This window comes from Pieris napi, chromosome 14, assembly GCF_905475465.1.
Source record: "Pieris napi chromosome 14, ilPieNapi1.2, whole genome shotgun sequence".
Taxonomy (NCBI): Eukaryota; Metazoa; Arthropoda; class Insecta; order Lepidoptera; family Pieridae; genus Pieris; species Pieris napi.
The window spans coordinates 10,218,585-10,240,461 of NC_062247.1; the positions used below are offsets into that span (position 1 = coordinate 10,218,585).

General features: G+C 33.8%; 1 protein-coding gene across 1 annotated transcript in view; it reads left to right on the plus strand.

Annotated features, from left to right (window-relative positions):
• The first annotated feature begins 284 nt into the window (after nt 1-284).
• LOC125056149 overlaps nt 285-21,877 on the plus strand; it is a 59,337-nt gene continuing 37,744 nt past the window's right edge. The window contains exons 1-2 of the mRNA XM_047659114.1: nt 285-499; nt 14,460-14,654. Coding sequence (XP_047515070.1) covers nt 14,588-14,654 — 67 coding nt within the window. The 5' untranslated portion in view covers nt 285-499; nt 14,460-14,587. The remainder of the gene's footprint in view (nt 500-14,459; nt 14,655-21,877) is intronic.

The window sequence follows — 21,877 nt, forward strand, 5'->3', positions numbered from 1 at the left end:
TTTATTCTACGTTAAAAGTCCAAACTCTTGTGACACATTAAAAGTATTTTTTTACACGCTTTATATTAGCTTCACCTGTATGTATGTATGTATGTAACCGACTCCTTCGGACTCGATTTTGGCCCACTTTAAACGGACTTTTATTTATTATTTCTGAGTGTTATGTTACGGTCCAGTTGTGGCGTTATAATTAAAAAATTAAACATTAAAGTTCAATGCTTGAGTAATTTCAGTTTAAGTGTCATGTTTGTAAACTGTGGCCGGAGGTGACCGCGGCGCGCGACGGGCGAAATTCAGTGCTGTGTCAGAGACTGAGTGAGTCGAACGGATCGGTCGCGTCTCCGGAGTTTCTGTCAATCGGCTGTCAAAAGCCAATGACATAAATAAGCGGGAATTTAATTAAGCGCTAGTCAACTTTGGAATACCAATTCAAAACTTAAACTTTTATTGACATTAATGAACTTTTGGTGTTTGGTGTTTTTGTTTGTGTTGTATTTGAGTGAGTATATTTTTATTTTAAGTGCAAAAAAGTTTAATCAACGTAGAACAGAATGCGGCCTAACATTCATTTATTGTGACGTGTCACTTTCGCCACCCGACTTGTGAAGTATAATCTTTCACTGTTTCATTATGCAACAAAAGATAGCAAAATAGTCATTTGTGGGAAAATAAAAATGTTGCTTTATTTTTGGAAAAGTCCAAGTCAAGGTCGAAATTTTTCAAATTTTAACGTTTAAATAAATTAACGTCAAATGAAGTATTATTATAGCAAAATATTAATTTGGGATAAATAATAATTTACTAAACAGGGGTACATAAGTTACTTGGTGATGTGTGCTTATTGCCTCCGAATGAACCAAGTTAATTGGAAAGCTTCTTCTAGCTTTAGTTTCGAGTATCAGAAGTAACATGGGAATTGAGTGGTGCAAGCTTTTTAAAATTAAGTTTGCAACTTCGTTTGGATGAGTATTTTGGTATATTTAACAGATAGTAATCCTTTTAGGAAAAGTATATCGCGTGCTAATTATAAATATAATATATTGGATATAACATGAAAATTTAAAACAGGGAAAAATTATTCCTGTATTTCTTTCACGTAAAAACGATTTTATAGAAGACTTAATATTTAATCATTGATTAGGTGAATGAGAAAAGCAGGTGGTGTTCAATCAAAAAATATTTCACATTAAAGTTACAATTAAACTCCACAGTTTTATTTTAAAAAAAAATTGGAATTTAAAGAATAACTAAATATCAAGGAAATTCATACACACTATATTAACTTAAAGATAATCGAATGTTATAAAAACCACATCAAATTACCGAGCTAACAACATAAAATTAATGAATTTGTTTCATTGGTAGACAAAAAAAAGATTTATAAAACTTAACCGAAAACAATGTGCCAATAATTTCCCAATTATGTTTATGTTACAAATTAATTATTACTATAATGTACTGCGGACAACAATTTCGGCTTATCAGCAAAGTTGGTTGAACAACCATCGTTTAAAGCTTAATTATTTATAGTGTGAAAGTTAAATTGATATACGTATTAGTGTTTATCAATAATTATGGATTTTAATTCAATAGGTTATAATAATTTTATCGGCATCACGCATATTTAAGGTTTAGCTTGTAATTGTTTAAATAAAATCAGTTAAAGCCTTAAACATTAAACAAATGCGTTGACATCGTTTAGACTTTAGTTTTGTTAATATGGAGATATTGAACACCGATAGATCTTTAAAACAACATCGTTGGAAAGAGCGAACCCATTCCTAAAAGGACGGCAACGCACATGCGAGTCTTCTGGTAAAGTGAGTGTTCATGGGCGGCGGTATAACTAAACACCAGGTGAGCATCTTGCCCGTTTGCCTCCTATTACAAAAAAAGAATCTTCTAAGCTATTTTTTCAAATTACTCAGTTTTTTGTTTAAACTAAAGTAATCAGACTTTAGTTTCGTAAAGAAAGAGATTTAAAATAGAAGAAAAGACTCTCATATATCTAAAAAATCTAAGAAACGATTATTAACAATTGAAATATGTTTAGACAAATTTTAAATTAAAAATATTTGTACTCGTTGACCAAGCTGGGTATACTAAAATGTTTGACATTTTGATATCCATTATTACATGTAGCAAATAGTCTTAATATGAATCCAATATAGAAGAAACCACATATGAAAGTCCATCCATCAAATTCAATTTATTACTCTATTTGAATCGCGAAAACATTTTTATTAAGTCAAATATCTGCGTCGTAGCTTACTGAAGATTATAGAACCGTATTATATCGAACCAGAATTAAACCATGCGACGACCAGGTTCCAGAAGATAAACCACTCCTTATATGGAAATTGTATTCGTTTTTACAAGCGAATCGAAATTAGATTATCACTGAATAAATTCAAAACTCTCGTTAAACGTAAATTAATCAATAAAGCTTTTTATAAATTTGACGATTATTGAAATGATCCTTGGGATTTATTTGCTCCAGTTCAAATATTTATGGCAGCTCTGGCTTAAAAATAATTTGTATGACTCAAAACTTGGCGATTAAAAAGAGTGGCGGAGAGTTTCTTGCGGTTATACTTGCCCGCTCTACGCCCTTGACTTGCGAACTGGTAGTAAATGTAAATTTAGAATCAATTTAACATATTTTCTGTTACCTCGTTGGTACTTTTTTTTTTTGATTGGACAATTCACACCAATTGACCTGGGACTAGGCTGCTAAGCTGGTGAAGCTTGTGTTATGGGTACCAGGCAACAGATATACATACATATTATAGATAGTTAGACATATAAATACATATTTAAACACCCAAGACCTAAGCACAACACCAAATGCTCATCACATCGATGTTTGTCTTAGCCGGGGATCGAATCCATATGTTGGTTACCTATATGTCCTTGCGACCTTCTCTTCTTTTTTACGCCAAGATACATACGATGATTCTATTTACTCTCTTCCGCTAACCGAGCACCAATATTATAGGAGAGTATCTGATCTCATAATATTTTCGATATAGTTTAGTAAAAATAGATTTAAAAACCTATATAAAAAGTCACTATGAAAAGCTCTTCTGACCATTACCGTAATGAAAGCGGAGAACTAAAATAATTTTTGCTCACCTGAATTAGTTGTTGAATTTTTTATTCTGACTCTTGATAAAACTTCAAGGCGGTATTATTTTATAACTTATCAGACATTAAAAGAACCTTGTATAATTCAGAAGTTACGTTTTATGAATTTTTAAGTATTACTAAGTAAGATATAATAAACAACGTCTTTAAAACTTTAATCACAATTTTTTTTTATTTGGTTACGTGGAATAGGAGTGACGTGGTATTGTTATCTAAGTGAAGGCCAGTTGGTACATTGGAACATCAACAAAATTGTCTTTAAGAAACATAGTCCACAGTTTGATTGTGGAATGGTCGATGTAACCTCATTATATCGGCAGATGTATCGAATTAAATAATTAACTGGAATTGGCATACCCTAAAAAGTTCTTTCAATGTAACGACGAAACTATTTAGATATTATATTTACTTCATTATGCGTATATCTCTTTTTATATGGTTTGAAAACTTAATATACAAATCAAGGAAGTTGGGCACATATAAATATATCAATGGCGCTACAAACATTTAGGTCTGGGTCTCAGATATCTGTACCTGTTCCCTGATCATTTCTAATAGGTAGGGGATCAACCTTCTGCGGCTGACTGCATGCCGGTTTCCTCACGATGTTTTCCTTCACCGTAAGACCGTGTAGCACGTAGACAGAAAGTCAATTGGTGCACAGCCGGAGTACGATCCTAGTGATGAGAGTCGCCTTAAAGGTTTAATTATTTTATAAAGACTCGAGACCTACGTTCATTGATTCGAGTATCAGAGAGCTTCGTCGCTCATATATTCCCACTTACATTGAATTTACGACGATCATTGAGCGCAATTAATTTTGCTTTATTAAATAAGTGACGTTTACACAAGAGCAGAGTACTCTTGAAATTTTTTCGGTTGTCACCAGTTTCCCAGTGGTAAGTATTCAAACCTAAGATTGTGTGGATATATCATTGGATATTTCTGTGCGTAAGCATTTGCTTGTACGGTACATGGTAATCGTCACGAAATCGGCATCTAGGACCCAAAACTCGACATAACGCGTATATTATAAAAACAATGTCAGAGACGCAATGTAAAAACATAAATAATAATTATTTATTTATTTCGTACTAGTACAATTAACTTAAATTATACAAAATTATGAAAGATGCAAAACATAATATAAACTAAAAGGTTTATTTACGAAACGAGGAAGGCACAACTATTTCATCATCGGACGTCAAGGCAGATTACAAAATGCCATCCGTATCACCTCGACGTCCGTCGTTCCACAACTAAGCAATTCTTAAGGCAGTTTTTGCCGCACACCACCATTGTGGAATCAGCTGCCCAGAGAAGTATTTCCAAACCAATTCGACGTATGGTCCTTCAAGAATAGAGCGTACTAATTCTAAAAGGCCGGCAACGCCCTCGCGAGCCCTCATGCGTTAAGAGTGTCTATGGGCCGCCGCCCACCACCACCGCCGTACCACTTAACATCAGGTGGCCTGCTGCTCGTTTGCCCCCAGTTCTATAAAAAAAATCGTACTGGTTGCAGATGCTTACAAACAATTTGTAAAAAAATTACCTTTGCGATATATCTAAATTATATAAAAAAAACTCAATAAGATACATTAACTTCGGCTAAGTAACGGCTTTTTACGCCGGCTTTTTCTCTCGGCCTACACCCTCTGTCTTCTTTGCCGATGAGTAGGGATGCCTACAAATTCAAATTTAATGACGTGGAATAAGTGATACATGTATCTTATGTTCCTATACCTAATTCGGTAATTTAGTGTGATGGTGTGTAAGTCAGGGTATGTACGTGAGGGTTTGTATGTGGGGTATTTCTTGCTTTTATTCCGCGATAGCTTAAGTCAAGGCCTAAATAGAAGCTGAGCTTATGCATAGTTGGTATTATATATAATATCTAGTAGACATACTAGTAACGTTATCAACAATTAGTTTCACAAAGTACCACATGTTTGAGTGCTCGAGAATTTCGTACATTATTCAAGATGTTGCTGTATGAAGCCTTTTGTAATTGTCCTCTGCTAATGAGCACCCTATCCTTACCATTCTTCGTCAACTACACATTTTTGTCCATACAGACACTTAAGAGTCAACTGCCTTAGTGTATTATAATTAATCGTATATAAGTGATTGCTCCTATTTCACCATGCCTACTGCTGATAGAGGACAAATCTTTGTTTTTATTTTAATTATAAATGACTTAAGATGTCATGTGGAACATGGTTAAATGGTTGCAGCTCCTTACAAACATTGTGTAAAACAAAAAACATGGCGATTAAAAAGAGTGGCGGAGAGTATATTGCTAGTTCTTCTCGTCCGTCCTTTATTTAAGAACTGGCAGTAAATGTAAAATTAGAAGCATTTAGCATTAAATATGTATTTCTTTATTGACGTTCATAAGTGAAAATTGTGTTACCTAAATTAATAAATGATTTTGACTTTTGACTTTTACATTATGTATTGTTTGACATGATGTAATGGTGAAACGTGTTACGAAATTGAATTTCTCATTAATGACTATAGTTATAAATAATAAATATCTCATAAAACTAAACAACCAGTTCAACTCAATACCTTTAACGTTAATGGTTAACGAAGGACTCTAAGTTAAATCAAAGAAAACTGAATACAATGTTCTAGAAATTTTAAAAAGTACATTTTTGTGAGTTATTTTCTAAAAACAGCATTCTAGGACGTTATTTTAATTAAAATACCAGACAAACTTCCTTTTTTCTATCCTTCCAAACCCAAGTGAAAAACCTCAATTTAGCGATGCAAGCGATGGGTTAATATTCACTCGATTCATGGTATATGTCAACCCAGAAATCGAAAAAAAATTACAGTGGATTTCCCTGATTGTGATTTGTGGTCCCTTGAATTTAAAGCATACAGTACATGTGGCAATGGCGACATTGGATGTAACGCCGAGTTTGTGTGTAGCAACTGATTTTAATTAATCATTTATAACAAATTTCTAGAAATACCAAGCAGATATTGCGACCGGAATCATTCGTAAAAGATAAAAGGACTTATTTCTTCCACAAACAGATAGTCAGCAATTGTGGAAACCTTTTACCTTTTGTTTATAGATATCAGCTAAGTATGTAGGTAAGGGTTTAGGTTTGGGAGTTAAATTTATGGGTCAATTTCAATGTGATATTCTTAGTAGCAACACGGTAAAGTAAAATTTTGGTGAAAATGTTATCAATAATAAATTAATATAAAATACTAGCTGCCCCCGCGAACTTTGTTTCTCGTTAATGTGATTTTACTTAGCCTACCTTTTTAGTACATCTAACATGGAACACTTTGATATGCTACCCCGGAAACTGTTCGGTTTTCTGGAACGAAAAATTTTCTCTATATAAACCTCAGAGTTCAAGTCATACGATCGTAGCGGGGTGAAAATTAAGGGTTGTATGTATTTTTGTATGTTGTATCATAAAAAATGAAAAATATAATTTTATTTAAATAACAAAAAATTTAGGGTGGTACACCCTTAACATTTAGGGGTTTAAAAGATAGATAATAGCTGATTCTCAGAATTACTGATTATGTATAAAAAATTCCTTTCGGTCGAGCTGCCTTGCGATTCTGTAACTCACTTTTCGAACTTGCACAGCGGTTTTCGCAGCGGCGGTCGCGCTCAAATCAGTCGTGAAGCAGTCATTTTACGATTGAGTTACAGAATCGCAAGGCTGTTTCGGAGGAGTTTGGAAACGAACATTGTGGCACGAGAATTTTATATATTAGATGTACGTACCTTGCTGTAACGTCTTAGAAATGAGAGGGGTCCCTTCTTCGTCGTTATACGCGAAATGCACTGTATTTGTATTGTCTATTATTTCTGAACTAAATAAATAATTCATAGCTATCGTGTGAACCTACAGTTTCATTACACGCGCTGTATAAGAAAATAATATAAATCTCGAAGCTCATTTTTCTCAGCGCTGTGTTGACATAAGTCGTTGTTAAGGGCTATAAGTATTGCGAATGTAAATATTTCTTGCTCAGATAGATCACAGAACAAAAGATGTCTACACAAAGAGCAATGGAACACATTTCACTGAGCGCTTCGCACCGTGTCCCATATTTTCTAATGAGATGATATGCCTTTCCGCACGAGAACGAAAAACAAAATGTCCTCAGACTTGACACAAAACTTCCGTTTACGTCAAAATAAATAACTAGCGCTACCTTTTTAGGTCTGGGCCTCAGATTTCTGTATCATCATGATCATTTCTCAATTGTTTTGCAAGTAGATGATCAGTCCAGCCTTGCGATTCTGTAACTCACTTTTCGAACTCACACAGCGGTTTTCGCATCGGCCGCGGCGGTCGCTCTCAAATAAGTCGTGAAGCAGTCATTTTATGATTTGGCATTCTGCAAACAATAAACTACAAGGTCCCTCCTTATCAGAATGCCAAATCATAAAATGACTGCTTCACGACTTATTTGAGAGCGACCGCCGCGGCCGATGCGAAAACCGCTGTGTGAGTTCGAAAAGTGAGTTACAGAATCGCAGGGCTGTCACACGCCGTCGACTTTGGGTCTAAGGCAAGCGGGTTTCCTCAAGATGTTTTCCTTCACCTATATTGTAAGAGGCAACGGGCTTCATTTGAATATGATTTTAATACCAACTTAAGTAATTAAATTTTAACGGTGTAGGGTAAAATCTGATACGAGAATCAAATTTATTATAAAATCAATAGTAGTGTTTGCCTAGTGGCTTCAGCGAGCGACTCTCATCCCTGAGGTCGTAGGTACACTCCCAGGCTGTGCACCAATGGACTTTCTTTCTACGTGCGCATTTAACATTCCGTCAAACAATGAAATAAAAGATCTTGAAGAAACCGGCTTGCCCAAAAAGGCGACGGCGTGTGTCAGACAGGCTGATCACTTAATTGCCTTTAGATTGACAAATGATCATGAAACAGATACAGAAATCTGAGGCCACGACCTAAAAAGTAATATATTTATATTTTATTAAACCTTGTAATTATTTATAGAATAGTTTGGTTATTGTTTATCTTATTTCTTAAGCTTATTTTACGCTTCCATAGTTTCATCCCCAAAGCAAAATATTATTCTTGCATTGTTTCTGTAAAAATATCCCGCGTCTAAAAAAACTTGATCGAATCTATGTTCGCTTTCATGTTCACTAAAACGATAAATTTATTCCAATAAATTACCATACAAATTGGTTGTGTGAAAAGATCTGTTTAATAAAAGAGATTGATTTAAAGGCGGTTACGACTCAAGTTTTAGCAATTTGCTTAAAACGGCGTGAAAATAATGAGACAGCAATTCTAGACCATTAAATAATTTAATACAAAGGGTACCTTTCAATGTTATTAAAATAGCAATATCAGCGTATACATAATTTCAATTTAATTTAGGAAAATGTAGGCTAAACGGAAATTGAATAATGAGTTAATCATTATAATGAATCCATTTTTTCCTTGATTAGCGACGGCACAAAATGAATATAATTTAGGAAGATATAGCTATTTTATATTTGTGCTATTTGATGTGATGAACTTCTGTGTCTATTCATAAATGTCAGACTTAATGGCTATTATATCTGTTATTCTCAAACCTCGTGTAAGTTCGCAAAGTGATAACATTATTTATCAATAATTAATAAATATTTTATACGTAGTTATAATTAACAATCAAGTATACAGTATTTACAGTTTATTTATTTATTTCAAATAAGTATGGCAATACAGAGAGCGTTAAAGGTACTCTGCCACAACTGACCAACTAAATGAGGTAAGTATTAGAGAACATAAGTTATATTTTAATCTGTATATTTACCAGAAAATCACGTACAAACTTTCGAAGCTAAACTAACGTTAAGCTAATTTCGTAGGACTGAGTTACGACGTTTTAATGGCTACATCTAAGATTTTTCTATAAGAGAAACCTTATTTTCATGTGCTTTATATAAACTATAAAAACACGTTTATCTTGCGGAATATCTGTGGACGCGATCAAGGATCAGAGGAGAGAACGAATAAGGATATTTCATGTCCTCATTTTATGTCCGTAACTACTTAATAAATAGTACTACATATACATAGGTATAAGGATAGCAGGATATTGTAAGGGCTCTGGTCTTGCATTAAAATCTTGACTCTTTGCCCTTTAGTTCCCGCGTGAATGACAATGAAGTGTGATTGCTCAATGACATCCGGCGACAATTTTTACAGCGGGATTTTATATGATTATTTTTCCGACCCAAATATCGGCCAATAGAATTGCACCATTCGACGTCACGTGGTACAACCTACATGGTATTATACTGATAATTTTTTGTGAAAATTTTCTCTGGTCGTTGCTTCAAGAAAAGTATTAAGTTGTTGTTTTATTCATTATGAAATTCTTATTTGTTAACTGTACATTTCGTCTCATGGTGCAATTCTATTGGCCGACATTTGGGTCGGAAAAATAATCCCCCGAATACCACACGAGCTTCAAAATTATCGGGCATTTCCCTCAAGGTTCCCTGCAAACAAATATAGTCGTCATGACGACTATATTAATTGTTTGCAACGAACCTATCGGGAAATACCCGATAATTTTGAAGCTCTTGTGGTATTATAACTGATAAATTTCATCTCCATGAACTTTAAATGATTGTTTCGTTTGCTGAAAGTAGGCAAATATTCGGAGAAAAAAAAATGTTAGTATAAATTAAAGAGCTACATATAGATAGGTATAAGGATAGCAGGATATTGTAAGGTCTTGCTTTAAAATCTTGACTGTTTGCCCTTTAGTTCCCGCGTGAAAGACAATGAAGTGTGATTGCTCCATGACATCCGGCGACAATTTTTACAGCGGGATTTTATATGATAAATTTCATCTCCATAAACTTTAAATGATTGTGTGATATTGATTGTTTCGTTTGTTGTAAGTAGGCGAATATTCGGAGAAAAAAGAATGTTACGATAAATTATTTTTTTTTAAATATATCAGTGATAATATTATATGTACAAATCATGATCAATAACGTGCCACACTATAGCACTACTTTGTTTATAAATGTTTCATTTACGAGATATATACATTTTTGTTTATTATTATTTTAATTTTTTCTTTAGATTTTAGGTACTTTATATTATTACAGTTATAGTTATGTGCTAATTGAGTTTTTTTTGTTTATTATTTATGCACTTGTACTTTACCCTCTGTAGGTGTGTCTTTTTTATTATTCCATATTAGGGTTGCCTGGAAGAAATCGCTTTTTAGCAATAAGGCCGCCCATTGCCTTATAACTTACATGCTTTTTTTATGTAAAGTGTAAATAAATAAATAAACACTTGGGGTTAATCCTTGGTGCACACACTGCATATGTTTAAAAAATTGAATCTGATGCTTTTAGATTTAGATCAAATACTTAAGAGTCAAAAAAATATATATAACGATACATAATATTATGGTTTTTACATAGACTCTGACGCTCCAAACTGAGCTTGGAAAAATATAAAGTTGCATAAAATGTATGAAATTTATTTTTATCCCTAATACAGACTGAGTATTGAGGGCTGAATCGAAGGATTAAACGTAACTGTGTCAATATGATAAGAGCTGAGAAAGGCCGGGTCTCCATAAAATGCAAACAGAACAAAGCGTCTGTAGATTGGTCAGATGAGATCAGGCGACATCTGGATTCCCGCTTTTGTCTTGCATAACCCAAAGGAACAGATATACATAAACATGAAATAATTTGCATCTTGTGTTAGGAATCAGATTCTGTTAATTTTATCTTGTAGCTGTATTAGTGATCGATTTGTTAGGGCTGGTTAAGCTTTTTTGTTTTCTTTTAAATACTAGTATTTGTCTAAGACATTTATTAGCTTGTTTAAATTAGTCCCGTAATCTTTACACATTTTTGCGTTTGATTTTTTCATTATTTTATCATGCCTTTATGTTGTGTTTGAGTCAAATTCTGTTAATATTATCTTGTAGCGGTATTGGTGATCAATTTTTTAGGGTTGGTTAAGATTTTTAATTTTTTTTGGTTTTCTATTAAATACTAGTATTTATGTAAGACATTTATTTGCTTTTTAAAAGTAGTCCTTGTATGCACGTTTTTGCGTTTCATTCTTTCATTATTTTATCATGCCTTTATGTTGTGTATGAGTCAAATTCTGTTAATATTATCTTGTAGCGGTATTAGTAATCGATTTGTTAGGGCTGGTTAAGCTATTTTGTTGTTTTGTTTTCTTTTGAATACAATTTGTCTAAGACATTAATTATTAGCTTTTTTAAATTAGTCCCGTAATCTTTACACATTTTTGCGTTTGATTTTTTCATTATTTTATCATGCCTTTATGTTGTGTATGAGTCAGATTCTGTTAATATTATCTTGTAGCGGTATTAGTGATCGATTTGTTAGGGCTGGTTAAGCTATTTTGTTGTTTTGTTTTCTTTTGAATACAATTTGTCTAAGACATTTATTAGCTTTTTTAAATTAGTCCCGTAATCTTTCAACATTTTTGCGTTTGTTTTTTTTATTATTTTATCATGCCTTTATGTTGTGTATGAGTCAGATTCTGTTAATATTATCTTGTAGCGGTTTTAGTGATAGATTTGTTAGGGCTGGGTGAGCTTTTTTGTTGTTTTGTTTTCTTTTCAATACTAGTATTTGTCTAAGACATTTATTAGCTTTTTTAAAGTAGTCCCGTAATCTTTACACATTTTTGCGTTGGATTTTTTCATTATTTTATCATGCCTTTATGTTGTGTATGAGTCAGATTCTGTTAATATTATCTTGTAGCGGTATTAGTGATCGATTTGTTTGGGCTGGTTAAGCTATTTTGTTGTTTTGTTTTCTTTTAAATACTAGTATTTGTCTAAGACATTTATTAGCTTTTTTAAAGTAGTCCCGTAATCTTTACACATTTTTGCGTTTGTTTTTTTTATTATTTTATCATGCCTTTATGTTGTGTATGAGTCAAATTCTGTTAATATTATCTTGTAGCGGTTTTAGTGATAGATTTGTTAGGGCTGGGTGAGCTTTTTTGTTGTTTTGTTTTCTTTTCAATACTAGTATTTGTCTAAGACATTTATTAGCTTTTTAAAGTAGTCCTTGTATGCACCTTTTTGCGTTTCTTTATTTCATTATTTTGTTATGTTTTTTGTTGTGTTAGGAATTAGATTCTGTTTATCTTGTAGCGGTTTTGGTGATCGATTTGTTTGGGCTGGTTGAGCTTTTTTGTTGTTTTGTTTTCTTTTCAATACTAGTATTTGTCTAAGACATTTATTAGCTTTTTTAAGGTAGTCCCGTAATCGTTTCACATTTCTCAGTTTCTGTCTATCATTATTCTAATAAGTTTATAAGCGCAATTTCTCGATCATAAATGATAATTTCCTCAAGATGTTCACCGTGTGAAAGTGTGTACAGAAAACGTGCACTACCTCATTGATAATGACAAAAATAACACTTCAACAATGCTGGTGCGTAATAAACTAAAAAACCTGACACGAAAACACCATTAAATCGCAAAAGCTTCCAATACTATAGAATTATTTATTTGAAACAACAATAGCAAAAAACCTCAGATAACTTTCGGAAAAACTTCAATTGCGGCAACATAAACTTTTCTTGTCGGAATACTTAAAATACCCGGCCTGCACAAAGGAATATCATTTTTAGCAACAATTTTTCTTTCACAACTCAAAAGTATTTCGATAAACGTTATAAGAAATTCAACATCTGTGTTGATTAAAACCACCTTCAATTATACAAAGGAGGTTCAATTGCGATGTATTTTTATGTTTATATTACTTCCAGAGCAGTGTTGGCCGTAGGTTTTATCCCCGGCTGTGCACCAATTGATATTCTATGTGCGAATTTAACATTCGCTCGAACGGTGAAGGAAAACATCGTGAGGAAACCGGCATGCCTTCAAAACAAGCACAGGAGGCTGATCATCTACTTGCCTATTAGATTGTAAAATAATCATGAAACAGATTCAGAAATCTGAGGCCTAGACCTGAAGAGGTTGTAGCGCCACTGATATTTCTTTTTTTTAATGGCAGAAATACGGTTGTGACAAAATTCATCTTGTCATGCAAGGGAGCCCATGTGTTGTGGGTAACAAGATAACAAATATTCGGTGGTGCATGATTAAAACAATAATAAAGTATGCGTGAATGTTTGAGTATGAGGATGGGTGTGTGTGCGTAAAATACACTCTGTATTTGAGAGTGTGGCTGAGAGTTGTCAAGCGTGCGCTGCGTCAGTGTTAGTTTTGGAACCTCAGAGGCATGACAAAATATGTAGTGAGGCGTCTGTAGATTCGAAATCCAACTACAGTATTCGTTTTTTAAATGTCCATAATGTAACAAAAGACTTGTTTGCAATATCGCATATTGTATGTAAAGACAGCAATTAAAAATCACAGACTACGATCACTTCTAATTTATGATATCATAGATTCACTAATCAATTTCGGTTTACTATCGACAGTAGCAAACCTTGCCTCGCCACAATTGTGACCAAATTAACCACTTTCCATTCCGGAAGTTATAATCATGCATAATTTAACGATTAATTCAGGCAATTTCATATTGAGTAAATTATGACCAATTAGATCCTTATTACTATGGAGTAATAGTTGAATGCGCGCTCGTTAAATTAAAGTTACGATAAGGAAAAATATTGACTATATTTCTTAACTTCTGACTAAAACTTATGATAATAAATAAAATCGGCTAAATAAAAAAAAGAACCAGCGCTACAACTTTTTAGATCTGGGCCTCAGATTTCTGTATCGGTTTTATGATAATTTGTCAATCTAATAAGCAAGTAGGTGATCAGCCTGTGCTACACACGCGCCGCGCCGTCGACTTTTTGAGCTATGGCAAGCCGGTTTCGTCACGATGTTTTCCTTCATCGTTCGAGCGAATGTTAAATGCACATTTAGACAGAAAGTCTATTGGTGATCGAAGCACCTCAGGTATGAGAGTCGCATGCTGAAGCCACTAGGCCAACATTATTTTCTACGTACTCCTAACAATATTTAAATCAACTTATAAATATGAATGTAATACGAACAATTTAGTTATTTTGCAGTTAAGGCCTAGGTAGCGTGAGCGGGCAACCATCAATGCTGCACGTGCAGAGCCAGGGATCGAACCCACTACTTCAAGAATACTGACACAAATTAAAAAATATGCCCTACATAAAGACAGAAATAGCGGTTTTGTGAAATTTGAAATCAGTAGAGATATCTAGAAACTTCTATCTATCTATCGACTTACTTGGTCAATAAATTGTGCATTTATTTGATTTCTCTTTACAGGTACCAATCTGGGGATTAGCTTAATAGGATGTGCGTGTGTGAGTGGCGAACTATAGTTAAAGTGCTTAAAGTGTGGGATTAAAGTGAGTGCTATATGAGACGTTTAGTGTGTATCACATAACATTGGAATGGAGTCCTTGCCAAGAGGGGGCCGCGTTTTTGTGGCCTTCTTCGCGATCGTGTTTTGGGGAATTGGTAAGTAATACCTTCGTATAATGTTTCTTTTAATGTTTCTCGCATTGGAGACGTCAAATTGTTGAACGTGAATGAGGAGAGTTTCTTATACATTATAAAAGATTAATACATTTCTAAAGCGCAGTGACTGTCACAATTTAAACACAAGAAGTAGGAGTAGACTTGCTATTCCAGCTTTCAGATTTCATAAAAATGCTCACTCATTTATGGGGACATGTATAGTTATAAATTGAAAAATCTTTTAACTTTACATCAAGGACACCCTAATTAAAAAAAGGATATTACACAGTTCAAGAATACATAGACGATATTAATGTGTGGGCACTAATGCCGCTTTAAGATAGTGAGATGGCGTAAATTTACATGCGTACAAATTTTACCTAGATGAATGAATGACAAATGAATTTGAATTTTATAAAGTGCACCGCACTTTTAAAAACAAAATTTCTAACATACAAACACTACAAAATAAATTAATAAAAGCACTATTTAGATACAATTTTTTACCACAGCCTTATTAAATCTACCAAACACCTATATGTTTATAGCACCTGTATCTTAATTAAAAAAAAACTCTCTCCATAGTAGCTTTTCATTTAAAAAAAGTATACACACCACTACACGCAATACTCGTCAAGCGAGTTTGCTTATCTTGCCGAAGCCGCGTACAAATTTGAAGAAGTCTATTAAGAATGAGGGTGTGCAATTATTTAATCAATTACCGTTTAAAATTCGTAATTTTAGTGCGTTTTACCAATTCAAAAGGGCATTAAAGATAAATATCAGAGTGAGCCTAGTAGACTAAAATTGGGACGGCTGATGGCGACGTGTCAGATACACGTTCGTCTGTATTAAGGTTCTCATGTAAAAAATACATTTTTTGTAATGAGAAATAAAGTTCTTTAAAAATTACTTTTCCACGATAAAGATAGAACATAATTAGATTTATTTTAAGACATGGAAGTTAGTACCGTGTCTGTTGCTATAGTTAACTTTATTTTTACATGGAAGAAAGGCAACCATATAATAAATTAATGAATAAAATGAACAAATGATCTATATGATTTTATTACTAAATAATAATAAATGCAAATAACAGTACTCACCATTATCCCTTAGGACACAATGCTTTTTTATATAAAGTGGGAAAATCACGCTATGGAGCAGCCATAAAAGGCAGCTACTGCAACTCGTAGTCACCTGTGTAAGTGGGTGCGTTGCCTTTAAGAGGGTCCTTCAAGAAAAGAGCGTACCAATTCTTGAAAGGCTGGCAACGCACTTGCGAGCCTTCTGGCAGTGTGAGTGTCCATGGGCGGCGGTATCACTTAACATCGGGTGAGCCTCCTGCCTGTTTGCCTCCTTTTTCATAAAAAAAACAAAAGAGAAGAAGGCTCTTATTTTTAAGTTTGGAGTAAAGATGAATCTTCATAAAAGTCTTCCTCTGGAAATCGATTCCACAGCTCGCCGGTTCGGAAAAGAAAGTGAATGACTTAAGCCATCAGGGTGGCGGTGAAACTTTTTTGTTTAACCTCATGGGATAATGAAACGAGGCAGTAGGGATCAGCCCAAACAGTTGTTTAAATTTTATTTTTGAACTGTCTACTCCGGATAAATTACGTAGAGTTACAAAACTACATTCTGCTCCTCAGCCTAATGCTGAGCCAGGGCCAATTACAGCCACAGCACACACGCAATACACACTTGGAACGAACCAAATGGGAAAGGGATTTTTTTTTATTGTTTTTGATGTCTCTTATTTTATTTATTTTTTCTTTGATTATTGTTATTTTGTATGTTTGTGTGTGTGTTTTTGTTTGTAATAAATGTTATGTCTATGAACATGTTTTATATTTTAAACTGATTTATATAATTATTAGTTTGGCCTCATATTGAACTTATAATTGCACAATAATAGCACAATTAATCTGTGTTTAGAACTTATTTGTTCGATTGAAAATTGAGTGCTTTATATTCAACAAATAAAGCCACAAATGGAGATGGGAGGCGCTGTTTTAAATATTAATTACCACGCCTTTGTTTCAGAAATCATGTTTTAATTTTCTATCGACAGAGTTTTTAAATTATCATTATCTTTGTTATTCCATTTTAAGCGATATTTCTGTGTATTATTGAGATAAATTTATGTCAAACGAATTCAGTTACATAATTTTAATTATAAAAAATTAATCAGTTCTATTATCTATGTCTTAACTACGGTTCTAAACACTCTATTCATAAACAGATTTTTAACATAAAACCAAACATTTAACAAGAAAAAAACTGTGATGAAAAATTACTCTGCAGACATTTTCAGTAACTCCATGGACATCTTTCGTGGAGTCGTTTTAGAAACCTTGCTGTGTGATATATTTGCTATTATTATTATTTTCTTTATTCCTACATATTTATGTATTTACAATGTATATTCGTGGATAATTGGCGGACCCACGCGACTTCTTCAATACAAGTCCCCTCGTGTGTTGTGTGCTGCGATATTGCGGTCTACTCGATTGTGAGGAAGTTGCATGGATCTGGTTAGCGCTGCGCCATCTAATAAGTTCTCATGTCATTTTCACACTTGTATATCCACACGCCGCCGACTTTTAACATATTTTTATACGGATCTGATTGTCTTCATTGTAACCAATTCGACTTCGAGGGTCCTTCAAGAAAAGAGCGTAAGTACCAATTCTTAAAAGGCCGGCAGCGCGCTTGCGAGCCTTCTGGGAGTGTGAGTGTCCATGGGCGGCGGTATCACTTAACATCAGGTAAGCCTCCTGCCCGTCTGCCTCCTGTAACATAAAAAAAATAAAGATGTGTGATGTTTGAAAGCAAAACTAAAATAATGTTAGAAAACTTATTTGAATATCCTAGAACTCGTAAACCAATGACAATATTATTAAGTTTTTATTAATACACTCAGTATTGGTAAAGTCGAGTTCAAGAATGCGCCCAGGTCTTACAACAGCAAAGACATTTGGATGTTCTTTTTATTACATAGGAAAGAAACATGTAAATATTTAAAAAGGCTTGTGTGTATAGAAAAATATAGTTCGTGTGTCCATCTAAATGTGTTGCTAAATCAGGCGTAGTTCACCTGATTCTTGTAATTATAATAGACTGTTAAACTTTCCTTAGTATTATTTTTGCAAAAGTTGGATTTATTAATCAAGATGAAAGTTAGTTTACAGTCGAGAAAATCCCAAAGACGTTTGCTGAAAGAGTGTCGCGGGAAATATTGTATTTAATGTATGAAAACAACTTCCAAATATACGTATAACGCAGGCAGGGAGTAAGAATATAATGAATCTTCTGCATTGCAAAGTTTAACTCACGTACAAAGTATTCTTATTATATATATATTGTATTACAATGTATTTCTATAATGCACGCTTTGAAAACTAAAAGAATTAAAATTATTATTATAAATAAAAATTTGCGTAATCTTCATAGCAAATACACTAAAAAGTATAAATTTAAGCCAAGAATGTATTAACCAGGAATTTAAATTGCTAAAGTGGTGTGTGTTCTGCATATTTTTGCATAAATCCGTGTTGAAAATGACGTAAATACAACAAACGAATGCAAAATTTATGTTAAGGTTTGTTTTGTGGACTGATTTTAACACGTTCACTGCGGCAAGTAAAATAATAATGTTTCATCAGGTGCGGCGGCGGGCCAAAATGCGCCCCCAATGATATTTCCGCCGGTGCGTGGCAGGTCTTTCTAGACCCAACAGCACTAGGATAGATTAAATTGCTATAACTTTGTGGAAACATAATGTTTACTTTTTTTTTTTATATTGTTAGAATGACCTTGAACCCACCTTCCTTAGGTTTGATTCGCCCCGGGATCTGGCAAACAGGAAATGAGAAATAAAGCAGGAAAAGCGGCAGGCCGATATCGACCTGAACCGCACTAGAATATATTTTTAGTAGTGATGGGACAGAGAAATATCGAAAATAAAACAGAATTATCGTAAACTCAACTCAAACTCAAACTCAAAATATCTTTATTCAAGTGGGTAACCAAGTACACTTTTGAATCGTCAAGTTAAATTAATCGTAAATTTACATTTACTACTAAAGGAACTGAAAAATTTATTTATTTACTTATGTATGCCTGTCTTGGAAACAGAAATACTTTTTATTTTTCTTAGTGGAAAATATTTCTTCACTGCTGTCACTATCACTGTCAATAACTGCAAGGCGAATTACTCTATTTTCCTAAATTTGTATTTTTCTTGTATTGCTTGCCATCGTCGATAATATCGAACGCTATGTTAGATCAGTTAGATAGCACAACACTAACTGGTCGGGCGCGCGCTCTGTGCGGTATCGGGTCGCCAGCTGCCTGTTGGGTGGGCGGGCTGAAATAGGCCCACTGCCGCACTCAGCGGATGCAAAGCAGCGTCAGTGCGTGGTAGGTCGATAAAAGCCTGCCGTTATGTTTTGATGGGGAAAACCTACAATTTTGACCGCAAGATGAAATATATATTTGTCCCTGTCGAATTTTTACAAACACCTGAGATAATCGTTACGCACCAGAGAGAGGGACATAGATTTCTTCGTCCGCACCAGCGGAAATACCGCGGCAGGCTGATATCGGCCTGTTACGCAGTGAACGTGTTAAAATGCATCTAATATTTAAAAGAAAATTTACCAGATTAACTATAAATTTAGACTACTTCATAATTAATGATAAATTAACCTATATGTATACCTTTAGTGTATCTTTAATGCAGCCAGCGTTAAAGGTACACTGCCACAGGGACAAAACTTTTTAAATTTGTTTTAATTTTCTTTTTATTAATTTTTAATTATTCTCATTATTACTATGTATCTTCAGAAAATTTTAAATACTGTATATCTACAGTAAATACTAATCAACAAATGAATTGCGATAATTTATTAGCTAGCAACACTAATGGCTGTCACTGCAATGACAGCTGTCATCGTATACCCCGCGGTAAAATAAAAAATGGTGAACTGTATCTATTGTAATTTGTCTTGCAAATTTTATGTTTACAAACGAAATCTTCAGATTAAAGTGCAAACCAATACTTCAACTGTCCAACATTCTGACACATGGATCTATAAGTACAAGAAACTTCAGAATAAAAGGAATTAAATAAAAATAAATCAGTGCCGCTACAATCTCTTTAGGTCTTGGCCTCAGATTTCTGAATCTGTTTCATGATCATATTTATAGGCAAGTAGGTGATCAGCCTCCAGTGCCTGACACACGCCGCCGACTTTTTGGGTCTAAGACATGTCGGTTTCCTCACGATGTTTTCCTTCACCGTTCGAGCATATATTAAATGCGCTTATAGAAATTCCATTGCTGCACAGCGGGGGAACGAACCTACGACCTCCGGTATGAGAGACGCAGGCTGAAGCCACTTGGCCAACACTGCTCAAATAAAAATAAATTTTACATAATAATTCGTAATGAGTAAATTCATAGTGAAAAAACAAGTAATTAAAGTTTAACTAAATTAAAACGTGTAAGCTACACTTAAATTCCTCGAAATGTAGATGAGAAAATCTCATCCAAAATAATATAAAACGAAATACACTCACAATTGGACGAAAGATCTCATTTTCCAGACGTTGACATGCAAGACAGGGGACTGTATAATGAAACAAAGATTAAATACCGTCTGAGCTCTCGACTTTACGATTGTAATGTAACATATAATGTGCACTGAGACTATTTTAGAATCTCTTTAGCTTTCAATTGGGTAAACGATCTCCTTGGTGTCAAATTGTAAAACAAAAGAAATAACAGTGGCTATTTGTTTGATTACGATAAAAAATGCAACATTTATTTTATTAAATTACCCATGTCAACATCTAATTTTAAGTCAACAAAAAAGTGCGTGCGTACAAAGTACACATGTTAGAAGTGAAACTTCTTTGGCAAACTAATTTTTAAGTTTCGTTCATATTTATACAAATCAAAAACTTTAGATTTCCGAGACTTAGAGGGAGGAAAAAAGGAAGATATGTTAAGAAATTAATGAATTTAAATGTCATTAAAATATTAAAAGTTTCGAAAATTAATAAAAATTATTAATTTAATTTATTTCTTCGATAATATAAACATATAATATTCGTCAATTGAGATTTCAATAAATTATTTTGCATAAAATATATAATACCTACTAATATCTCATAAATTCTCTTTACGAAATTTTAATTTTAAAAATAGAATTTCTATAATTATTTGCCCTTCTCACTCTCTCTCAATCGCTCTCTCCCTTTTATTCGACAAAAACTTCGTGACGCTAATATTATTATTGCGTTTCATCCGTAACAATTTTACGCTCATGCGCCGAAAGAAGTTTCACTTCAAAAACAAACATAAGATTCACACGGTAAAATGGTTGCGATCGTGCGCCTATTATTGGACTACATATAATTACATACCCCACGGGAGACTGCTTCTCAATGTAATACTCCCGAGAATCCAAAGAGATTGCCTGGTATGAGTTAATTCCTAAATATGCATGATGCACCCGAAGAGGGCTTTGAACAAGGCTTTCTAAGATTGGCTAACTCCAATATATTCGTGAGAGCGTTGATATTTCCTATTCTAATATCTTCTCTTCTTCTTAAAGTGCCTCTCCACTACTGGAGGTTGGCGGTCAGCTCGTCAAATTCCTTCTTATTTTTCGCCAAGCGCATCAGCTGTTCTACGCTGGCCACTCCCGTCCATTCTCGAATATTGCGGAGCCACGACTTCTTTCTTCTTCTTCTTTCTAATATAAAAAAGGTATTAATGTGTATCATCGCCTATTCACTGGAAATCAATGCTCCGAGCCAGCATAGACGAAGCATGGCGATAGCTCACGATATCCATCAGACATTTATTACAAGTACTTACTTTGAACGTTACTTTATCGTAATTGCCATTTAATTTCCTTTACATCTTGTTTATGTTTCGCGTATTAATTAAAGAAAGTTAAACGAAATTATAGCAGGCCAAATGTTTAACTTTTAACATTCTACTTATTTTAATTAAACTTGTAATTAGTTAATTAGGGTGTAATGTTATAATTATCATTTTGTTGGAAGTTTACACGGATAATTAATAAAATACGACAGGACTAATATCCTTAAGGCAAAAATAATTAAAAAACACTTCATTGTGGAGCCAGTACAGATATTTATAAACCGATACGACTTGGGAGCCTTCAAGATAAAGTATGTGCACTTAAA